The sequence below is a fragment of the Stegastes partitus genome, unplaced genomic scaffold (assembly GCF_000690725.1).
Source record: "Stegastes partitus isolate 25-593 unplaced genomic scaffold, Stegastes_partitus-1.0.2 Scaffold1757, whole genome shotgun sequence".
Taxonomy (NCBI): Eukaryota; Metazoa; Chordata; class Actinopteri; family Pomacentridae; genus Stegastes; species Stegastes partitus.
The window spans coordinates 90,909-114,074 of NW_007579488.1; the positions used below are offsets into that span (position 1 = coordinate 90,909).

General features: G+C 41.6%; 1 protein-coding gene across 1 annotated transcript in view; it reads left to right on the plus strand.

Annotated features, from left to right (window-relative positions):
- Window positions 1-23,166, plus strand: part of LOC103372449 (cingulin-like protein 1) — a 71,779-nt gene that overhangs the window by 33,160 nt on the left and 15,453 nt on the right. The window contains exons 5-7 of the mRNA XM_008302102.1: window positions 9,276-9,393; window positions 10,261-10,445; window positions 10,551-10,614. Of these exons, the coding sequence (XP_008300324.1) occupies window positions 9,276-9,393; window positions 10,261-10,445; window positions 10,551-10,614 (367 nt within the window). The remainder of the gene's footprint in view (window positions 1-9,275; window positions 9,394-10,260; window positions 10,446-10,550; window positions 10,615-23,166) is intronic.

The window sequence follows — 23,166 nt, forward strand, 5'->3', positions numbered from 1 at the left end:
ACAGCTGTAACCCTTTTTAGACTTTTTATTTTTGTTATTTCTCAGCATTATGAGCTTAATACGAGCTCCACAGCTTCAAGTTTTCCCCCCTATATTTCAACTCTCGATAAATCCGACACGATTTGATCTAACTGTCCAATATTACAGATTCTGAATTGATGACATGATGAGAAACAACAGTGAAAATTTCAGGTTTTTATCTCAAACAGTTTTTGATTTATTTGTGTTCAAACAGCTTCGAATTTCAATGCGTGAAAAAAATTTGTGAGTTTGGGAAGAATTTTCATCTTGGAAAGTTTAAAAAAAAAAAAAATGAAGCTCAGTTTTCTGAAATATCTTTTTAAATGTCTAGATTTTATGCAGTAGAAGTTTCAGGCCAATCAGAGATGAGATAGTTGAGCAGACATTGGGATGAAATGACGTAAAACAGTAGAAAAAAAAGGATAAAGAGGTTTTAAAAAGCTCAGAACTGACATTTAAAGTCATTAAAAGCAGCAAATCGGTGGATCTTCAGCAATGAGAAGTCAACTTAAAGACTAAAAGTAAACATGCGTGGGATGTTTCTGAGTCTTTTCAGGACATCAGGAGTCAGTGGAGTCAGGGTGTGATTTTAAACACACATGAGAAAGTGAGAGGTTTGAGTTTTGGCTCCAGCTCCTGCCACGCTGACGGTAAAGCCTCAGATGTCGGTAGGTGGCTGCTGCCTCGCCTTGTCGACTCCCAGCAGCCGGGACAAGCCGCGACGCATCTCGGGGTTCGAGGTGTGGCCGCCGACACGCTCGCTATTGTGATCCCGTTCCAGGAAACCTCCCGGTTTCTCGGCAGCGTCGGTTCCCAGCGCCAACGCCGCTCGCTTCCTGTCACAGCTCAAAGTCTTTACGGGCCGAGCGGCCTCTGATTCGCCGCCGCCCGGATTAGCGCCGTGAGACGTCACCCCGCTTTCGTCGGCCCGGGTTTTTCCCCGTTCAAGGTGGGGAAGTCGGCGCTGAAGAGGTTCGAGAGCAGAGACGTGTTTTCTGAGCAGCTTTCACACCGAAAACTTCAGCTTCTTGGTCAGAAGTAGAAACTTAATCCCGACCGAGCGGCTAACGAGGTTTTACTGGCGTCCTACCAAGCTGCTAACGCCGATACCACAGCCCACACCAGCACGTATACTCTCACTGAAGCACTTTTATTTATGTTTTACTCTGTTTTTGGAAGTTATCATCCAGTACAAAGTGTAATTCCTCAGAAGCTGCAGTAAACGAACCACATTTCTCCGCCTGGCGCTACTGAAACATGTTAGGTTGAGAATATGCCCCAAAATACCCCCGTTTATGTCGTATTTACTATTTATTTCCATATTAGCGATGAAATATCAGCAGGTAAAGGCTTATTTACTTCTAAGGCGACAGTAAAACTAAATGTAATCCAGATTTTCGGGGCTTTTGCAGCTAAAAGTTTGTGACGTTTGGCGTTCGATCCAGGAATTAGTCTGGACCCCAAACAGAGACGGAGTTTTGCATCGAAAACACTCATTAAACTGATAAAATTCTAATTTTCTTCCTGCTTCACTACAGTCAAACTCCCATAATGCAGCTGGACTCATGTTAAAAGGTCAAAGAGCACATTTCTTGAACTGAACAACACGTTTGCAGGTGAAAGTCGTGCACACTGCTGCTGGTGCATAACTGATCTATTTACTGGTAAAATGCACAATATTGACTTACTTTGCTAACAATAGAATAAACTCTACTTTTATTAAACTTGTTCACATTCTGCTGATGCTGCCACAGAAGCCATAATTCTACTTTATATTAATGACTGAGGTCAGAACTTGTGGTGGATTTAAATATTTTGTCCCCCACGTTCACATGAAGGGCAATAAATGAAGAACATTTATTAATTTGAAGCCGTCCAGTGATTCACCAACAGAAACACAAACAACCAACATGTGCAAAACTTTAATAATAATATTTATTATTTTCACATTTTTATATATATATTTTTTTTACATGAGTAATTTTATTTTATTCTAATCATGCACATTTGTAAATGGCATAGTTTTACTTTTTAATTTGAGAAACGCACAAACATTCTTGTGCATTAAAAAAACAATTAAAGTCTATTGTGTAAAGTAGAATTTTCACCTTTTTGACAACCGTAATCGTTTCTTCTGCAGCTCCAGTAAAACTACATGAACAGAAACAAGCAGGGAAACATTCCCGACTCTAATATTTCTAAATATATCATCACAAAGAAAACAAACTCTTGTGGGATCTTTTCTTTTCTTCTGGTTCCGATGAGCTTCTTGTGATTTTGTCTCTTTTGTTTGTTTGTTGGTGAGCAGAGCGAAGCTAAACGAACTGAAAACAAGCAGAAATAACAAACTAAACATTTAAACTCTCGTCTTTGTTGTGACGGACGTTCCTCCGACTGTTTCCCTCCCCGCTTGTAAAAATACACGTTGGGTTTGTGACTGGAAGCAACCAGGAAGTGGAAAAAAAAACTCTTAAACTGTCTCCTTAAAAGCTCAGTTTAATCAAATTAAAATAAAAAAAGACATAATTTTTCATACTTTTAATCCTAATTTGGATTTTAGAAATGACTTTTTCAGAAATCTGCACAAAGACATTGAATTATTATCTAATATTCACATGTGCAGTTCTGTTTTTCACACTGTATATTTATATTTTTAGTTGTTTAGGGCAATGCACATTTCTATATTTTATACTTTTCTACTCATTTCTTTCTCCTGCTGAAATATTTAGGTCTTAAATGGAAGCAGCTGGAACAATTTTGACAATATTTCTGCTTCTTGCAAACACAGATTTCACCCAAAACATCTATTTTATGTCTTATGTCACATTTTCAGCTTCACAGTGTGTCTTTGTTCAGTTTCAGTCTGTCTGAGTGAACCGATGGTTTGATAAGAAGCCCGCCGACGTGAGAACAGAATAGTAATAATAATAATAATAATCCTCCTTCAGAGGTTTAATGAAGCGTCTCAGCTCCTGATCTGCTTTATTAAAACAACGTGACATATTTCCTACTTTCTCTGCTCAAACTGTGACGGATTACATGTTTTGTTTCCCGTCGATAGAAGACCGAAGCGCGGAGTCTTTTCGTCTGGTTACGCAAGGAGGCTTCTCTCTGCTGCCAAGACAAACAGGCCGACTGGCAGTTTGGAAAACACCCAGCTGAACTTCGTCGACCCTCAGCTCCTTCTTCTGTTCGCTCGTCGTCCAAAACCCTCCGATAGTGACCACGAAAACCGATCAACATGGTGGAAAAGCTGTGGCGCCTCATTGATTCTTATCCCGCTAAAGCTCCTCCGTCCAACATGTAATAAGAAATAAATAAAACTTTCAATGTAGAAGTCAGAAGTCAGAGAGATTTATGGTCATAAACTGGCACTCGGAGACTCCAAACTCGTGTAAGAAACATTAGATTTAGCTCAAAAGCTGCCGAGGAGCCTCCGAGCAGCGCGATGACCTGCCACTTTAGCTGCTAAAACTCAGATTTAAAGCAAAAACACTTTTATTTTCATGAATACACAATAAAAGTTGCTTTTTCTGGAGCTTTTAGACACGTTTCATGTTCGTTTTCTGCGGTTTTTTCAGGCGTCACATGAAAACAGGAAGTCGTGCTTGTATATTTTGAAGCTATGCATCACCGAGGAAGACGGTGAGATGATCTGAAAGCTCTGGAACAAAGTGGAGCTCCTTTCCTTTCATTTGTACTTCACTTTCAATTTGAGTCAGTTATTTCTAAACCGTCTTTCACTTTCTGTTTTTTGTCATTTTTCTTTCTTTTTTCATTTTCTTCCTCGTCTTTCTTTTCCTCCCTTTGTTGGATTTTTCCATCTTCGGTCATGATTTTTAGCCTCGACCCTCCTTCCTTTGTCAGCTTCTGTCTTTCGTCCGCTCTCCTCCTCTCTGCTCTGTCCAAACATCTTTATTTCATCCTTAAAAACATCTTTTTTTCTTCTCCTAACATTCCTTTCTCTGCATATCTTCCCATCGATCCTCTGTTTTACCCATTTTTGCAGCACAGACACTGAAATCTTTTGGCATGTTTTGCAGGAATCAGTCAAATGTGAGTGGACGGAGTGATGGAAGCTGCTGCATTTGTGATTTTTTAGCAGCATATAAATTAACACCGGCGATCATTTGCATACGGATTTATAGCGTCACCTTTGTCCTCTGTGGAGTTTATACATCATTCTGTTTATGCACACAAACGGCGTCTATACATCCTGCACAAACCTGAAAATTATACACATATATATGTATGTGACAGGCTGCATGTGGTGAGATACATTAATGTAAAAAAAAGAAATCTAAATAAATAACACCCACGCGTTTTTCACCTGCAATTATGGAGCGAAATGTGTTTGTCACATACGTTCACGTAATTATGGAGCCTCGTATTCACGCTTTTCCCCCCGTACGTAATCACAACACGCTGACAGCTGGCGGAGATGTGTGTGAGGCTCTGACATGCTGCACAGAGTGTGTGTGTGTGTGTGTGTGTTTACATGTGAACACACTGCGGCCGTACATGCGCCTTGACAATGCAGTTCCCACACACACACACACACACACACACACTCATTGGTAATTACCGTCTCTTCACCGCGCCGGATGATGTTCCGCAGAGTTTTAATGAAGCCGTTTGATTGGCCGAGATGGGTTTTGATTGGCAGGTGACAGAGCGGCTCGTCCTCGTGGACCCGGAGTCGCGTCTGAAGTTGGAGCAGAACCTGCAGCCGGCCGAGCCGCATCCTAATGTCACATCTGGTGGTGTTTAAGTAATGATGGATGAAGAAATCCTGGAAAAGTTTTCTGAATCTCCTTCAGTGTGTGTGTTTTTAAAAAAGATGCATGAAACAGGTGATAATGGAGGAACAGTTTGTAGTCACACATGCATTTAAACATTGTTAAACTGCTGTTATGTGGCTCTAAAATACAGTCAAAACCCCACTGTTTAGTAAATTTGACTTATTATTTTGCTTTTTTTAAAAAAAAAAAAATCCCTCCTAAGATGCTTTAGGCAGCAGCTGGATACAAACCCAAAGACGACAGCCCTGAAACTTCCTCCTCAGCATATTTTTGTGCACAAGCTTTTATTTTTGTTTTGCATTTCTTAGAAAACCTCTAATCAACTGGACAAATTAATTTGCTGCATAATACCGACTTGCAAAACTGAAATGCTTCAACAAACCTGTCGAATGTGATCAGATTTGTAACAGAACAGTGTGTAATCGGAGTATTTTTTGTTTATGGTGTGTTGATGGGACTTTTTTGAAGCTACACTTGGATTTTTTGCAAGAAAACGGTGCTGATATTGTGATAAAACATCTCACATAATCATACGCTGCATCACTGGAGTTATATGGCTGAAAGAAAAATGCTAAACACAAAATTTCCTTCTCAGTATATTGGTTAATTTTGTGCATGACCTTTTTTTTGCATTTCTAAAAAACCTTTTCATCAACTGGACAGATGACTTTAAAGCTGAGGTACTTTAGCAGCACCGTCAGCATCAAATATTATCATATCTGTAGCAGAACACTGTGTAATGTGAGTATATTTCAAAGCTATACTTGCGAGAAAACTAAAGTGTTTTTATTGTGATAAAGTGTAAACGATCTTAAATTGTCGTAAAATATCCAGTTCGTGAGACGAGTCGAGTCAAACGTGTTGTAATTTCATTTTACATCAAGAATAAACTGTAAAACAGCCTCAGAGAGCAAAGCAGAGCAGCAGAATTACTGGATAAATACGACAAGGAGGAGGAGGAAGTTGTTGTATCGAGGCGTCGCGGCGACGCAGACAAACACGTCGCTTTAATTCGTGGAGACTTTTGCCTCGTTGGAGTTTCAAACATCCATCCGGTTTCCTGCAGCGGCTCGGAGCGAATCAAAGATTGCGGCTCGTCTTTCAGGCTTCCCCTCAGATTCTCCTCGTCCTGCTCGTCGCCGAGTCAGCAGGCCTCCTTGAGAAACCTCATTAAGGCCGTGCTAATGTATTTCCCAGAGGGCCTTTGTGTTCCTGCGCCGCTGTTTGTGCGTCGTTTCTGCTAATTTGTCTTCAGTCTGCGCGTCGATTCTTCAGTTAGTTCATCAAAGGCTCCTCAGATGAGAATCCTCTTCGTCCCCACAAACAAAACACTCGGCCGCCTCCCGTCACCTGCTCTCCTGACACTCTGCAGAGGTGCAGCGCCTCCCGGTGGACGCACCGGCAACTGCACTGCTGTGCTGGAGTGTTATGTTCATATGTAGTCAGGCCGGACGTTTATCAGTGAATTATTCCTGCTTTTTAGGAGGATATAAGGTGATACTACTCGTGTATTTTCAGACACTATAAGAATATAGCGTAATATGGTGTATTATTTTATGTAAAGTACTTTAAAAATGTGTGTTAATTGTGCCACACTTGACTTCAGGTCAATCAAGTTTTATTTCACGTTCATGCTTCAGGCAGCAGCTACTGGTAAAATATGTAAAGTCTGAAAACAGTTCTTAGTTATTTACAATCCGTCCAACCTCACCACCGTTCAGATCGATAGAATCACACGATTTTCGTCTTGCAGCTTCATAAATTATTGACTTTTTTTGTTTCGGTTGAACAGGAAAAGAGTCTAAATAAAGCTTTTTGGCATTCACTCTTTTACTGCGCAAAGTTTAGGTTGGACTAATCGGATAAATCAAGTTTTATTTACATTATGTGGATGTCTTCAGCCATATCGGCAGAATGAGCTACAGCAGAGGCAGAATGATGTTGGGAAGCCTTCAGTCCTGTATTCATGTGAATGTTTGAACCTCTAAACTTTGGTACTTTATGTTAACACGACCGTATCTCACCAACAGTTTTTACTGACGTAAACTCAACCCACCTCAAAGTCGTTTTATTTTAAGTTGAATGTTCTCGTAGAACACTGAGTGATGAACTCTTACCTCGGTTCATTGCATATATTCAGTCTTTACATGTATTCAGTTCAAGCACATTTTTTTATTTATTTACCTCAGAAGTAAATAAAGAGTCGTATCAAAGAGTGATACGAGAAAACGCCAGCGTCAGTCTGGAAACTGCAGCAGCAACTTGAGGACTTTTAACTTGGCGGTCGGCTGGTTTCCTGTCAGTCTCTGGACTCTGTAGACGTCTCCACTTGAACTTTGGAGATTTGGAAGTTGTCTCTGGTTTTGCTGGTGAAATCTTTTTGGTGGGAACCTTCTCTGTTGCCGCTGCTGTCGGTGGTTTCTGCAGTGACTCCAGATGTAGCCGTTGCGTCGTCTTTGTCCTTCACCAAAGCTCGTCTGTAAGAAGCTGCATCTGGGAGTCTGTGGTGGTTTTTGGGCCGGAAGGGACACCACCCTGTCAGACTGTTGACTTTGGTATCTGGGGTAACGCTGCCGGGCTCATGTACAGAAGACATTATCGTTGTAAGTTGAGCCTTGGTTACTGATCGATCGCTGCTCTGTAGCCACGTTCTGGTCTAGGACCGTTTATCCGAGTGTCTGTTTGTGCACGGCGGGCATCTCCTGCAGCAGAACCAGGAGTTCTTCGATAGTGGCGATGCTGCAATGAGCCCACATGTCTGGACCTGATTCAGGACGTCCGCGATGGTGGACCACGGTGACTCTCCTGCTCAGTTGGCTGATCTCTGGATTTGTAGAGGAACAGCTGATTTCAGGTGTTCCTCTGTTTGGTTTTGACGGGGATCCATGTTCTTCTGGATCCTCGGGAGCTCTTCTGTAGTGGGCAAACTGATCGTATCACAATGTTTCTGCCGGGCCCACAGAGCAAACAGAGAAACAGCAGCTCTCCTTTGAGATCTATTTGTCTCTGATGTTCTGGAGGTGCAGCTGCCTGGATCTCTGCTCTGGTTTGTATCAGCCTTCACCTCAGAGATGCCATTACTGTAGTTGGTGAGTTCCAAAGAGATCAGCTGAAGCTCTCCTTTGTGCTGTTCTGGCGTCTGGTTCTCCAGAGGTGAAGCTGCCAGAATCTTCTGTTGAAGATGCTCCATTGGTGGTTGGAGCTTCGTCTCCATCATCTTCATCAGACACCAGACTCTGCAGTGGCAGGACAACAGCTGGTATCGCTGCTGTTTGCGCAGAACCCACAGAACAGAGCTGTTCTTGGACTGAGCTGATACTGGGTCTCTGCACCGGCGGTGGTTCTACTGCGGGTCGGTGCTTCGGTTCCACTCAGTTCCTCTTGTTCTCCGGGTGGATCTGAAATGTGCCGGTGTTTGACAAGGAGCTGCAGTTAGTTAGCGTGATGCCAACACGCTGGAGGGATCTCTGTCTTGTAAAGTATTTGTTTTTAAATGTTCATAAGAGGATAAACTTGTCAGTACATTTACTGAGGGTGGTACCAGTTTGACCTGTTGTACTGGAGTGTACTCGCTTCTGTACTGGTGCCTGTCGGCTGCTACAGCTGTCATAAATGGTACTATTACTGCTATGTACTGTATTTCCCAAACTACTCCATAGCTGCTGTGTTCTGTTATCACTGATCCTACAGATGACCCTAGTTATATACTAATGGTAATACTACAACGTTGCTGCCACTGTTGCAAGTACCTCCAGTGCAGTTCAGGACTTCTGCTGCTTATCACTCACATGACGGCTGAATGCGGTTTTGGCTGCTGTTGGTTTAAACAGAAAGCAATAATCACAAACTCTGCATCAGCTGTTCGTCTTCGTGTGTGTCTATGAAAACACCGAGTGTTTGCTCAGGGGAGGAACTCCGTCTCGTTAAACATCAGCTCAGGAGTTAGTCAGAAACGCCGGACGTGGTCAAGAAACGACTAAAAACCTGCAGACTGTCAGGACCTGAATGGACTCAGGAGACAAGAGGGTTGATTATTTGGTTCATTTAAAGTTCCCGTCGATAACCTGACGCTGTTACTGTCCTCAGTGTTTTCTCATGCAAACCTCTCAGTAGCTACAAAACAAACAGTTTGTTCTGCTTCCTGGTTTCCACTGAATCCAGGAGCTGCTCTGCTTGTTTGTTCAGAAAAAATACATAAAAACCTTCGAGCTAAAGCCTCCCAGTCACACATTATATCGGTATTGTCTTTCTCTTTAAGCACAGCAGGCGTCTTGTCGGCTTCTTTTACTTTAGTTTGTGTGTGGGATGATTTTACCAAACAAATATGTGCATTTAATGTCTACTGTGGTGCATTTCGCTGCCACCTTTGTCATGAGGACAGAACTTTTTTCCTCATGTTGCATCTGAGACCTCAGACGGGCGTTAACGTTCATCCTTCTGTGTTTTTTTCAGACTCCTTCAGAATAAAAGCCGCCAGCAGCAGCTGACCACTGAGCTGTTTGATCTTCAGGAGAAGAAGAAACAGACAGAAGACGAGTTGAAGAGAAGCTTCTGCCTTCAGACATCCACCGTAAGTTGATGTTAGACGCTGAAAAATAGGAGTCACATGCATGAACCCACATGCTCGTCAGTGTTTATCCAATGTGAGCAGTCTTGAACATGCAATAAGTTGCTCATTGTTGTGTTTCTCCAGTTTCCTGCCTCACAAAATGCAAACAAACAATCATTAAATGAGAATCTAATGATCATCTAAACCAGTGAACAATAGATAAAACGACTTCCTGAGTTAATTCTTCCCTCTTTTGTTGCCTTTTCTCATTTTGTTTTGCTTATCCCGTCACCTCTCAGCTCACTTTACTATATTTCCACTGGGTTTTTATAAATATATTGATCAGAAACCTTAAATTAAAAGTGTGACAAAAACAATCTGAACTCAAAGTCCACTTTCAACTTTATTTATTTTACATTTTACCTTCATTCTCTTTAATATTTTGCTGATTAAGACGATGAGATGCAGTTAAATGATGCAAGTTTATGGTATTTTGTAGATTTCAGTGTTAAAAGTAGAGAAATATTTACAGCAATCATTTGTTTTCCAAGGATTAGCAGCGCTTGTTCACACTTTGAATAATGTTTACATGCAGATTCCAGGTTTTCTCCATTGCTATACCAAAAACAATCAAAGAAATTCAACCTTATTTTTTCTTTTTTTATGATTTATGGCATTAAAGCTTTGTTATGCTGCAAAAAAGGCTTTTCTTAGCTCTCTCTGCTAGTCGTAGTTGTGCTGTTTCCAAAGAGATGCAGAAAAACACGTCCAGAACGTTGGAGTTTAGGGAGTTAACATGGACACGAGCGAGTTTATGAACGATCACGACTGTATTTCCTTGTTTTAAACCCGTTACTAACCACCTTTCTCCATTTTCTCCCACCGCAGTTTGAATTGTGCGCTTGCCGGGAGCTTCAGGCCTCCGTCACCGAGCGTCTGGTCCAATCAGAGAGACTCGTGTTCCAGGAGGAAGCACTGAGCGCGCTCCGTAACCTGCTGACCCAAGACCTGCAGCGCTACCAGGAAGAGACACAGAGACTCGAGTGTTTCACGCAGAAAGTGCTCGGAATAAGGTATCACCTGGATGGACACGTGTGACTGGATGTTATTTACAGGCAGAGGTCAGGGTGTGGTCGGTTTTCCCACCTGGAGGTCTTTAACTTCCTGTTTTCTTCCAGGTCGGACGAAGAAGAAAGCAGCAGCATGCAGGGAAAGAACGAGACAGAGCAGGAAAACCACATGGTAACGTCTCCAGCTCCTCTCTGATTCGCTGTTTAACCCTCTTCAGAGTTGTTGGCACCATCACATCCCATAAAAACACCCGTCTGACATCACTGGATGTTTGGTTGTTGGTCTATTAGTGGTCTGGAGTCGTACTTATTCACACAGGACCAGTGTCACCTGGAGAACTCGAGTCATGTAGAAGTGATTCCACCATGTGTGTGTTTCAAGCATTTGCACAACATATGACTAATCTGTGATTTACTGGAACGTATTGACGTTGTTTGTGGGAAACAGGTCGAAGAAAGATGCAAAGAAAACAAAAAAAACTCACAAAAAGAAGACAAAAGATGTTTTTACTTTACAGATTAGAAACACAGCAGATTTGCACTGGATTAAGATCAGAACACGACTTTTTGTTCATACTGAGGAGTTTGGGTTTTTTTGCAGAATTTCGTGCAAACAGTTTGTTTTGGGCGATTTAAACGTGAGACAAAAATGAGATTTTAATGATTTCAAGCTCAGATTTGATTAATTTTCTCGACAAAACTCGACAGAAGTTCGATTTGTTGTTAAATGTGAACGTGGTTTTCATACCTGGTGCTGTGTTTTGGGATTCAGAGGATTAAAAACTCAACATGAGAGTCAGTTACTGGACGACTTTCTTTGTCATCTTATATTTGTTAAGATTCAGCAAAAGCTTTGAGGTCAGTGTTCCTGCGGCGCCACTCGACGGCTCTTTTAATGGTTGAAATCCAGCATTTAACAGAGAATTTTTGCTTTCCATCTGATAAACTAAGTGACAGAACCGTACAAAAGAAGCTGCACAAAAATCTGTAGAATTTAAGAGGCATTAAATATAAGCAATAATATGAAAGCTTTAAAAAAAAACCTGCAACCTGAACTCTTGGTGGCACGTTAGCATCCACAAGAGTTCCATAATCACTTGATTATTCAGTTTGGTAATTAAATTAACACTTTAGTACCTGGAGCTTTATTCCAGTCGCAGAACTAAAAGCGTTCTGGACCAATTTTAGATTTCTTTGATTTTTAGATTGGAAAAAAAGAGCTTGAATCCCTGAAACTTAAGTTTTCTAGTATGAGTTTTAAAAGTTGACTTTATTTATTGGCCCCTTTTTGAGGCGAAACTTCACCTCAGAAGGTTTTTATTGGAATTGTTTTTAAATTTCTTGAGAGGTGAAACTCTCAGTCGAGCTTTTAGCAGAATTCAGCGGCGAGTGGACGCAGGAAGAAGCTAATATCAGCACGAACAAAGCGAAAGAGAAAACGGCTGCGTGCAGGTAGAACAACACGGCTGTGGCTTTGTCTACCTGTGTGTGTGTGTGTGTGTGTGTGTGTGTGTGTGTGTGTGTGTGTGTGTGTGTGTGTGTGTGTGTCTGGCATCGGTCCAGCTGTTGTCAGTCTTTCTCAGACAGTCGGAGTAGAGACGGAGGAAACATCTGCCTGCTCATCTGGCTCTGTCTGTCACACACACACACACACACACACAGATACAAACACACACACACTCTGTTAGCATCTCTGCCTAAAAAACAGCCCATAATAAACTGACACAGTTGTGACAGGAAACGATGAGGGAAGAAACCTGGTTTGGAGTCTTATTATAACGGGAAACCTGTCAAAGTGTCACCACAGTTTAACTCGTGAAGCTTAAACACAAACAGCAGACAGGCGGGCTGCCAACACGCTGCTGCTGCTGCTGCTGCTGCTGCACGCAAATACTGCAGGAATCAGGCTCACAAAATACCAGATTTTTTTTTTTTAAATGCACCACAAATCTATAGAATATCATTGTGTGTCAATGGCAGGTGCACAGAGCAACGAAAAGCCCTCAGACGAGGTGTTGAATCACCACAAAAACATGACAAATGTGTTGCGTTTGCAGCTCTGTGGGGCAACTTTGCTTTGCTTTGCATTAAACAAAACAAAGAAACACTTCATCAGTAATGCATCTAAATCCTGCGAGGCTTGTCGTCCATGCAGCTCCGTCCAACAGGCGGTCCCGTCACATCCGAGGCCTGTTACACCAATCACGTTACCAGAATCTGCTCCAGTTTGGCTCTCCAACGACACGTTTTCTCGTCCGATGCCCCCGTTAGCAGGACGACACCATTTGTTGCCGCTAAACTGTTAAAATTAAACGTGTTTAAGCGGTTTTTGCAGCTAAAGCAGCTTCTTCAGGAAGATTCTTGATGGTTTCGGTTGAATGACAGATTAGAAAAGAGTGCAGCCATGATTAAAAGGAAACGGGAGGCTAACAGTTTCAAACGCTGATGTTTTGACTCTATTGGTTCTATTGTCTTTGTAACACCAACACACTCTTCCTTCGTTCCTTGGTTATAATCCTGCAGCCGACAGAGGTCTTTGTCACTTCATACGTCTTTATTAGAGGATATTTTTGGCTACTCTGCTTTGACAACAATACATTTTGTGTATGAGGGGCTGGTTGTGTGTATAAATTGATGCATTTTAGACTTTTTGCAGCCAAACTTCTCACATTTCATCCTTTATTGCTGTTTAAACTGATAACTTTTCTCAAAAGAACCTCATCTTTTAAACCAAATTCAATTATTTGTGCACCTTTTTGTCACAACTTTGCTTCTTGCAACCTGTCCGGACGCCTTCAAGCACAACTTGTCCCATTAAAAGTCGTAAAATTGCACCAAATCTCCCTAAAATTGCGATTTTATACAACTTTGCTTCATTGTCAGTTACATTTTAAGGGAAATGTAGTTTCTTCCAGATAGATTTCTTTGTAAAATAACACAAGTATGATTGTAATCAACTTATTTTGGCCATTTATTCTATTAATTAATGGTCAGCAAACCAATCGTATATTAAATGTGAAGAAAAAGCTTCAAATATTTCATTAAAGGATCTTATTTTAACCGATTTTCCAACACATTTTGCTGCCTAAACTTAACCAAGCGTCTAAAAAGCAGCTTTTCTTGTGAAAGTTTCAACCAAAGTGTGATATTTTCCAACAATCGGTGTCTAAATCGAACCAGAAAGCAATTAAAAGCTAAAGAATAATGGTTCCACCTCAGACGTTGAGTTGAAACACGACTGAAGATGCAGTTTGTTTTTACGTCATTTTCAGGAGCCGGTGTTTGGTTACAGCATCGTGTTTCAGGTTTATGTTACAACACCAGTTAATATTTGTGCCAAACTGCATGAACAGAAATATCCACCTGCCACCTTGCCGCTGATGTCGCTCCTGACAGCTGAAGTCATTTGTAACGTGGATTTAAAAGGAAGTAGGTCAGCTCTTTCCAAAACTGGATTTTACAGCTGACAGATGTTACAGAATTTGGCTTGTGGCTTTTTTTTATGATTATTTTTTTTTAACCCTGATGCCCAAAATAATTTGCTAATACGCCTCCGTGTGCGGCGAGTCTCGGTGGACGATGCCGCCGCCGCCGCCGAGGGATTCAAACCCTCGACATCTTCAGCTCTCGGTCTCACGCCTCGACCCGCTGTTTCCTCACAGCGGCTCGGTAACCTTTTGATCAGATTATTGGTGGTTAATCTTCCAGAAAGTGGATTTGTATAATCACACATCATTTTGATTGGACTTAAATCTAATAGAGTCAGATTGGATTTAATGAAAGAGGTTTTCGTATACGTAGATCTTTTTGGATAAAGTCTGTGTTTGGATTCATCCGTCGTTTATTTACCTGAAACATCCCCAAAAAAAAGCACCGAAATTAGAGGATTAAAGGCCTCAAGCGCCAAATGTGGAAGGACGCTGTGGTCAAGAGGAGTAAAGCAACAATTCAATCCAGAGTTTAATTAAAAGGAACCAATAGAGAGTTTATTTTCTACCATTTTGAACCATTTTTCTTCAATTTCGTCGACCACGTCTGCAGGTTTAGAGGCGGTTTTAGCATCGAAAATCCACACAAACCAACAGCGGTTATTCATTCCTATAGGGTGGATGAGCTAATAAATGTGTAAATTATACTATAAGTCTTGTTTGTTTTGTGGATTTTCAAGAAGAGCAGCTGGAAGTGTTCAGATCCTCTCCGAGTAATTACGAAAAACACATAAAAAGTAAAAAAAATAAAATCCATAAAAGTGGGACTCAGGTGCAGTCAGGCGTCGGTTGAAGGTGTTAAACAGACAAAACCTCTGCAGCACTTTATTCTAATGGGAATATAGTGTAGAAAAACACACCCGGAGCAGAGGTACAGACGATTCTCATATTCTAATTATAATCTGGTTTCTTTGTTTTTGTATGAGAGTCACTGTGGAGTTTATTGAACTGATTTGTTGGAAAAAAATGGGCTTTTATGACACAGTTCCTCCATTTGTGGACTATTTTTATCAGCAACTTGCTTCTTTTATTGTCTCGTGACGCAAAATAACCAAAAATGTCCCAAACGGTTATTTCCTGTATTAATTATTGTGTCGATTAAGAGTCTTAAAAATGAAGAAAACGGGACAAAACTCAAAGAAACTAGCAAAAGAACAACCTATTGCTTTCTCACTTCAACTTGACAGTGATTATGTGTCTTAATTATCTCACTTTAGTCCATGAAAAAAAAAGATCTTTTCTCATAATTACTACAAACAGACATCTCCATTTTCTCTTTGGTCCAACCAACAGCCCACAAAAACATAAAACTGAACAGTTTAATCAAACTAAAAGCAAAGAACGGCAGAAAATCCCAAGTTACAAGCAGCTGTCAGAGAATTTTAACTTGACAAATGAGCTAAATCTAAACCAGAATATTTGAATTTCTGGTTTACTGTTTGAGCTGCACGTCTATTATCAATAAATATTCCTCTGTATAGTTTCCTTTTTGTTCTTTCTCCACTGACTACACGTGGGGTCCCTTAATAAGCTCTTTTTAATCTTCCATATTTACCACATCACCGATAATTTGTCCATGTTCGATAGACACAATAAACCCAGCGATCCGAGCTGACGTTTCCTGATTCCCACATTAAATAAAGAGAAGAGATTAGTGGGAGCAGATTTCATCCTGATCTGTAACAAATATTCCTGTTAAGGGGATAATTGTCGGCTGCACAGAGTGTAAAACCGGTCGGCCTCCAGGACACAGATCCGGGTTTTGTTGATTAATCTCTGGTATTTATGGAGACGGGAGGAGGAACAACAACAACACGGGAACATATTGCCAAGCAGATTGCTTCGGGCCAAACGGAGCTCGACGTTTTGCTCTCTGCGAGACACATACGTGTTCGACACAAGACTGCTGCCGCTAATTGCTTATTTATTTTATTTTTATTTTTTTTCTGCGTCGCCGCCGCCGTCGCTCTCCGCCGCCGTGACAGTTTCATTTCGCCGTGGCATTAAAGTGCATCTGCTTGTTTACATCTGTGCGTCACTCCGACTGCTTGGACGACGCTGTTTTTTTTCCCGCCGTTGAGACGAGTTTGGCGCTAATAACCGAAGCCAAACGAGAAAAAGTTGCGCCGAGGGGAAAAGTCACGTTTGTGATGGAGTTTGAACTGAAAACAGGGAGATGTAGAACGTTAATGTGAACAGTTATCGTTTTATCTCAGCCGGTTCATGCATTATATTAAAACAGAATTGAGAAAACGCCTAAAAAGTAGTTTTAGACCATCACGAGTCACCACAACACGACCCTGACAAGCTAGAAACAACCTGAAAAGGTACATAGGCTTGAGCGTTGCTTACAGAAGAAAGAAAACAATCTGAAGAAGATAAAAAAAAAAAACAACCCACACATTTAGAAAACCACAAACAACCACATAAAATTTGAAGAAAAGGCCTTAAAGAGACACAAGAAGCTCAGAACCCAACTGAAACAAAAATGCAACCAAACAATTAAACTTAAAAACATCGAGCAGACACGAGAAAAACCACCAGATAACAAACCGAAGCCACAAAACACAACCAGAAAGAAGCGATGTGACGACTCCAAAGAGGAAAAACAACCTGAAGAACTCAACGACAGCAAAAGAACTGGAAAATAAAACCATAAGAAAGAGAAACAACCTAAAAAACAGCAACGAAAAAAAGCTCAAAAACAGCCTTAAATAGTTCCTCTCCGATCACCGATTAAACCCAAAACAACTCAGTCCGAAGAAGCTGAAAGACAAACAGCAAACCCGAAAACAAGCTTGAAAGATTTCCTCCTTCCATGTTTGGGATCTGGAAAAGAAACTCAGAGAAAACTAGAAAGTAACCGGAAAAGACCAACGTAGGAAAAGTCCTGTTGATTAACTCACCTCTTTGTTTTAAAATGACATCCGGAGATGTGTTTTCTTTCAACCAAAGAAACATTAAAACAACCTAAAAACAACCTGAAAAGGACAGAAAACGATCTGAGAAGGTAAAGTGTAAGAAAAAACCCCAAACTGAAATGAAATAAGCCAGGAAGCCACCTAATGAAGCTAAACAAGAACCACAAGCAGCAATACAACGAACAGATGAAGCAGAAACACAGACGAAAGTAGAAAAACGATCCAAAGAAGCTAGAAAAGAAACCACAAACTTGAAAACAAGCTTCAGTTTTTAGCGTCAGCCGCAAACAGAAATAACTTTAAAATAGTTCAAGTTGGATTTTCATAAAGGGTTTCCTCACAAAATAACAAAAGGAACCTAAAAGCATCCTGAAACAAACAATAAATCTTGAACAAAATCTATAAAAGAGAGAAAACTATTTGCAAAAGCAGCCCAAAGAGACTTTAAAGTGAAGAAAACAAAACCCAAAGAAACTAAATAAAACAAGCAGAGAAAGAACCAGACGAAGCTGAAACACAAACCAAAGTAGAGAAAACAATCTGAAGATGCTAAAAAAGAAACCACAAACTTGGAAACCAGCTTGTTTCAGTCCAGTAAACTAGTTTTCTTCTGTTTTTCTGTCAGAGTTTTTGGTGTCACGGTGACATTGATCTCCATCAAAGCTGTCGAACAGCCAAAACACAGAAATAACTGCGTGTTTGAACTTCTCGTAGCTCCAGAGAGGATGAGGCGAGTTTGGTCTTTACAGTTGATCAAATTTATTGTTTCCAACTTGAATAGTTGTTGTATGTTCTATTGTCTGCAGTGCAGATGGCCACAAGCTGAGTCTCTGGGAGATCTCTGAGTAAACCAGCCTGTCCGTCAAAGAAATCCGTGTTGACTCTCTCAAACATTCCCAACACCTTCCGCACTAAATTAGATTCTTCTCAGTGAAATACCTACGAGACAGCTGAAGGAATGGTTCACACGCCGGGATCAGTCCCAGAAACTGACCCAGGTGATGTCGTCGTGGTGTCATCAGGGTAGTTTCAGCTTAAGATGTCAGAAGTTTCAGGCAACAAACATGCAATCAAGCTGCATTACGACAATTAAAAGCCAAGAAACCTCGTCCTCTGATGCTTTATTTTGTCTCCAGCTGTTAAGGAAACGCTGAGATGTATCATTGAACTTTAAAACATCGGCATGTAGAGTAGAATTGCTTCTTTTTTTTGACAAAGCCTCATCTTGTGGAGAAAAACCCGGAGCTTTGCTGCTGCACCGAGCATCAGCGAGGCGTTCGCTGCATTACCCAGAGTGCATTGCTGCCTTATATCTGGGTCAGATGGCGCCCGGCTCTGCGCCATATGTCTGTACTGTAGTGAGGCCACAGGGAATACAGGAGCACGTATGTGTGTGTGTCCAGGACTTTAGGGAATTTCTGGTTTTCCTGAATGAAGCTCTGTCTGTCTGTTTGTTTCTCCGTGTCCCGACATGGACAGGATTTAAATCCAGAGTTGCTGTTGCTCTATGTTTTTTGGCCTTCTCTGCGGATCTAACGTGTTTGAAAGATAAAGGAAGAGCTTTATTTTAGACTGCATTAATGATCCCAAAGAGGAAATTAATTAAAAGAAGATGAGCGAGCTAGTCTTAGGTTGAGGTTTCAGACGATACCTACCAACATACCGGAGTCTCTGACGGAGGTGTAGACGGTTAGGTTGTATTGTTGGAAACATAGAGGTTGGGTCATGACAAGATACTGTCAGCTGTGAGATGTTGTATTAATGTAAAGCTAAATGTGGTCACAAACATGACGGTTGAAGCATGTCTAGATAAAGACAGGCAGCTTTCCTCTGCAGTAAGCAGTAGGTGGTGTGAACTTTAACAAGAATCAAACCATAATCAACTCTTGCAGCATTTCTGTTTCCATTGTGGTTCAAGATCTGCACCAAAACACCTACAAATCGTATTTCCTGGATGTAACTCCAGTTTTATGAGCGTTTTAATGTAAGCCCATGTAAGGCTGCTATTCAACATGGACATCGAAAGAGTTGCTTGGTGTCCAAGTTCAACCAATCAGCATTTATCTTTGCATTTAGCTTTGAGACCCTGAAAGCATTTTTTTTGGGCATTTTCAGGTAGGAGTTGGTACATTATTCTTCCTGAAAAGTGGCCTTTTCACAGGATCCAAGGTTCAGGCTGCCTCATGTACATTCAACAATTTCCCTGAGGTACCCTACCAAAGGGATCAATGAAGTTATATCTAATCTAATGTGGATGACTGTTAGTCTCCTTATCCTAAACTCAGCCTTGCTTTCTTGTTGTTTTAACCACCAATATTCCCCCAACAACTAACAAAATAGCTTCTGTTGGCAAATCTAATTTAAAAACTATGGTTCTTGTCCCTTTTTCAAGCATTAAAGTATCAGCAAGCACCATATTGGGTTGTTGGTGCTGGAAAATCTGAGGAATTGATGCCTATGTTTTGACAACTGTGTTCAAAATGTTATTGAAATCCGGTGAGTAATTAGATGCACCAAAAATATAGACCAAGCAAGGTTAAGTTATTTGGTATAAGTTAACTCACTTTTTTGGTAAACGTGACACCGTAGTGATGCTCCAAATGAGGCAGTAAAATGAACCCAATAGTTCCCATTTCAACAGAATTGTTTGCCTCATCAAGGTGAATCAGAAACTCTGGGCTACTTCCAACACGTTTAAATATATTTGCTAAAGGCAGCAGAAGCCTCACGCGACCGTCTCCTCCTGAACCCGCCTGAACTCAGGATTCACATGAGCAGCGTGTTGTACAGTACAGGCATGTAGAAACACTTCACCACCAGCCCGCCGCGTCCTCGTCTCCTCCCAGAACGAGTCCAAACTGAGCGTGCTCGGGCTCGCGGGGGCAAAAATAATAACATTAAAAATCATCAGCTCAGAGCTAATCCCACCGCGGCCTGTAAACATTTTAATACCGCAGTGATTAGCAGTGATCCCAGACCCCAGACAGCCACCCGGGCTCCTCTCCCACCCCAGCCTCGGCTCTCCGTCCCCGGGGGAGGCGGCCAGGCGAGTCCCTGGATTAAGGCCACACGGTGCTTTGGACCCTGGAGCCCCCTGAAAGTTAAACCCCTGGACGCTCGCCACTTCATTTCTCTAAGTGGCATCGGCCTTCTTGTTATGATTGTTAATTAAAGTTGGATTTATTCAAGTGGCTTTTTGGCAATAACTGGAAAAAGCTGACATTTTCTGCTCTCGCTCTCGCTCTCTGTTTTTTTTTTTTTTTGGTGTGTGAGTCGAGTGGATTGTTGAATTTTGGGAGTTTTCCGTGTCTGCTTATCCGCCTATCCGCCGTTTATTTCTGTGTGAGAATGTGGGATGCTGTGTTTTTTGGGGGGAGGATTTTTTTTCAGATGAGCGAGCAGATGTTGCAGTTTCTCAAGAGGGATTTATGTCAGGATAGGAACACACACACACACACACACACACACACACACACACACGGGCTTCATGTCATTATGCATGCATTTCATCAGTCAACAGCATCTATACAGTGCAGAGACGGCAGACAGAGACGGAGAGGAAACACGCTATTAACGTGACACGTTGGAGAAATCATTTAAAGTTGAAATTAAAGTGATGGAAGGCTGTCTTTGAGTCTAATTGCTCTTGAGAGATTTAGTCAGTGTTTGTGCAAACAGAAACTGCTTTCTAGATGATGTTTCATCTGGAAAAAACTCAACTTTAGCGTTTAACGTTGGCTAAATAAACCGACATTTCTGTCCTTAAGCCTCCGTTGCACCGTGGTTTACATGTCAAAGGTCAATATTTCAATGACTTTAAACTCCTTTTTGACTCCTGTGCACAGTCTGACTCACAAAAATATGTTTATTTGTGAGACTTCAGTGCTATACCTTCATGAGACAAACGGTGACAAGCGTCTTAAACATAGATAAACCCTGTGTCCATTTATATACGTTGCCACTGCATGGATTTCTGCAGGTCTTGATGCTGACAGCATTTGTATATTCTACTGGGGGAGTTCTTAAGTAAATGTATTACTGATGTTAACCTTTCCGATATGCTTTGTTAAACGTTATCTGCATAATATGCAGATTTTGCTCATTGCACTCGCCTCTGGAGGCCTGAAGGATCTATTTACACAGACGCACTTAATTTAATGTGCACAGTCCTGACAGGGTAGAGAAAAATGTGATGATTATTTTTAATATACATATGTATTGTTTGCAGATTTGAGTTTTATGAGTGTTTATTCATGTTTTTTTTTTTCACTTGGCACGTGAATGCGTCCCTGCAGGTTCAGCTGCACACATGGTCTCTGCAAGGTTCTGGGGTACATTCATGATGGGTTTTCTAACTTTCTGTATGTTATTGGAAGTCATAAATCAGTAGTATGATAATTTAGGATTCACCTTTTTCCTAAAGTACGTGAGGAGTGTGATTGGTTACAGAGTTACAGCCACTTCAAAATGACTTCTCTTTGCGGTAAACTGTTTGCTTGATGAAGCTCGAGTTGAGAAATGTCTTGAATGAAGGTATTTTTGCAAGTTAAACATAATTCACACTTATGGATATGCTTGTCCCTCTCCTGAGCATCCGTCTTATGAAATTGATGTTGGAAGAGCGACTTTTATTTATTACAATGATAAAACAAGAAGCTTCTCATTTCTTTTTTTCTGACGTGGCAGTCGACAGTGTGCACAAACTGGTTCACAGTGTTTAAATGTAGCCAGGTATGGAGATATCAGTATAACTGAACACTAATTATCCAAAACACGATGGGCACCACTACCTAAACCAATGTAGGTCCTTTGAATGCTGTTAAAACGGTCATCTGACAAGCAAACCTGGTTTTGCCACATCCTGTCAACTACATGTCTGACAGCTTAACAAACTCCATCCCAGTATATGAACCCAGAAGTATTAGCGATAGCTGCCGTAGCATAAGCTGTATTCAGTTTGTTTTCTGCCACATCAGCCTGATGAGGTTCATCTGCTGCCCAGACGCTTTGCGTAACTTTCTTTGGGGGGATCTGTTGTTGTGTTCGCCTCTTTCAGCATTCACCCAATTCCTCGTCCTCCAAATCGACAACTCGTTCTCTCAAAGACGAGGCCGATGCGACCTGGAGGTCCGTTCAGAAGAGGCCTGTCGGCCTGACCTGCGGTTCTAACCTGCAGCGAGCCACCAGCGTCAAAGACCTGATCGGTAAATTCACTGATCCGGATCTCGTCTCGCCTCCCGGTTCGCCGCTGAGCCCTACTCCGTCTCCACGGGGACGACTCACGAAGGCTTTTTCCATTGAGGTTCTGTCGCCTCCGCCGTCGACCCCGACCACACCGAGCAGCACCGGACAACTGCAGAGTCCGCCTCCCAGCATCACCGTGACGCCGCCGCTCAAACAGGTTTTAGCTGCCCAGACAGACACCAAGAGTAGTCAGATAACGGCAAGAATCGATTGTCCAGTAGGGGGCAGCACCAAGAAGACGGACTCAGAGCCACAGAGCAAAACTCAAACCACGAAGTCTGGTAGAGAATCAGCGGCTGATTCCGGCATGGGATCGGTAAGAAAGGATGACCGAGCATGAAACGAAAAGCTCTTCATGTTCTCGATGGGGGAACGCGGTTTCTTGCATGATTTAAGCAGCGAACTCGATCCACACCACGCCTCGGAAAAGCATGAAGCCGCAACAAAATTTCACAGCGCATCTTCTTCAATCGCACGAATCAAAATGGCCTCAAACGCACACGACAAATCCAACAATCAAACTCTTTACCTTGATTCTCTTGCTGGAAATTACGTTCGCAGTGTTGTCTTTGGTCTGAAATATCAACCTCACGATGACGGTGTTGATTTTTACTGCATGGAAAATGACAATCAGAGGAAGGTGTCGCACATATTTGTTTGCTTGAGTTTCTGTTTTTCTGTTTGATGCTCGGCTTTTGCTAAACAGGAGTTTTGGCGTTTTGTTTGCAAAGGTGGGATGAAGTTATTGCAGAAGAAGGAACAAGAAGTCGAACTCCAAACAAATCGCTCACTCGATCAGCCGAATGAAGTCATGTGATTTTAGTGCACGCCCATCGTAAAAATAAAAATGTTTTTCTCAGTTTATTCCCAAACGTTTCTGCTGTTTTTCCCTTCATCAAATTTAGCACTTATATGAGCAGTTTAGTTAAACATCTCCAAGTATTTGAGGATCCACCAATCAACTGTAAACAACGTTAGCATCTAGCTGCAGCATCTTGGTGGTGGAGACCAAACCAGAGCTACAATGAGTGAAACAGTTGAACTTGGAGCTGTTTTCCAACATGATTTTGT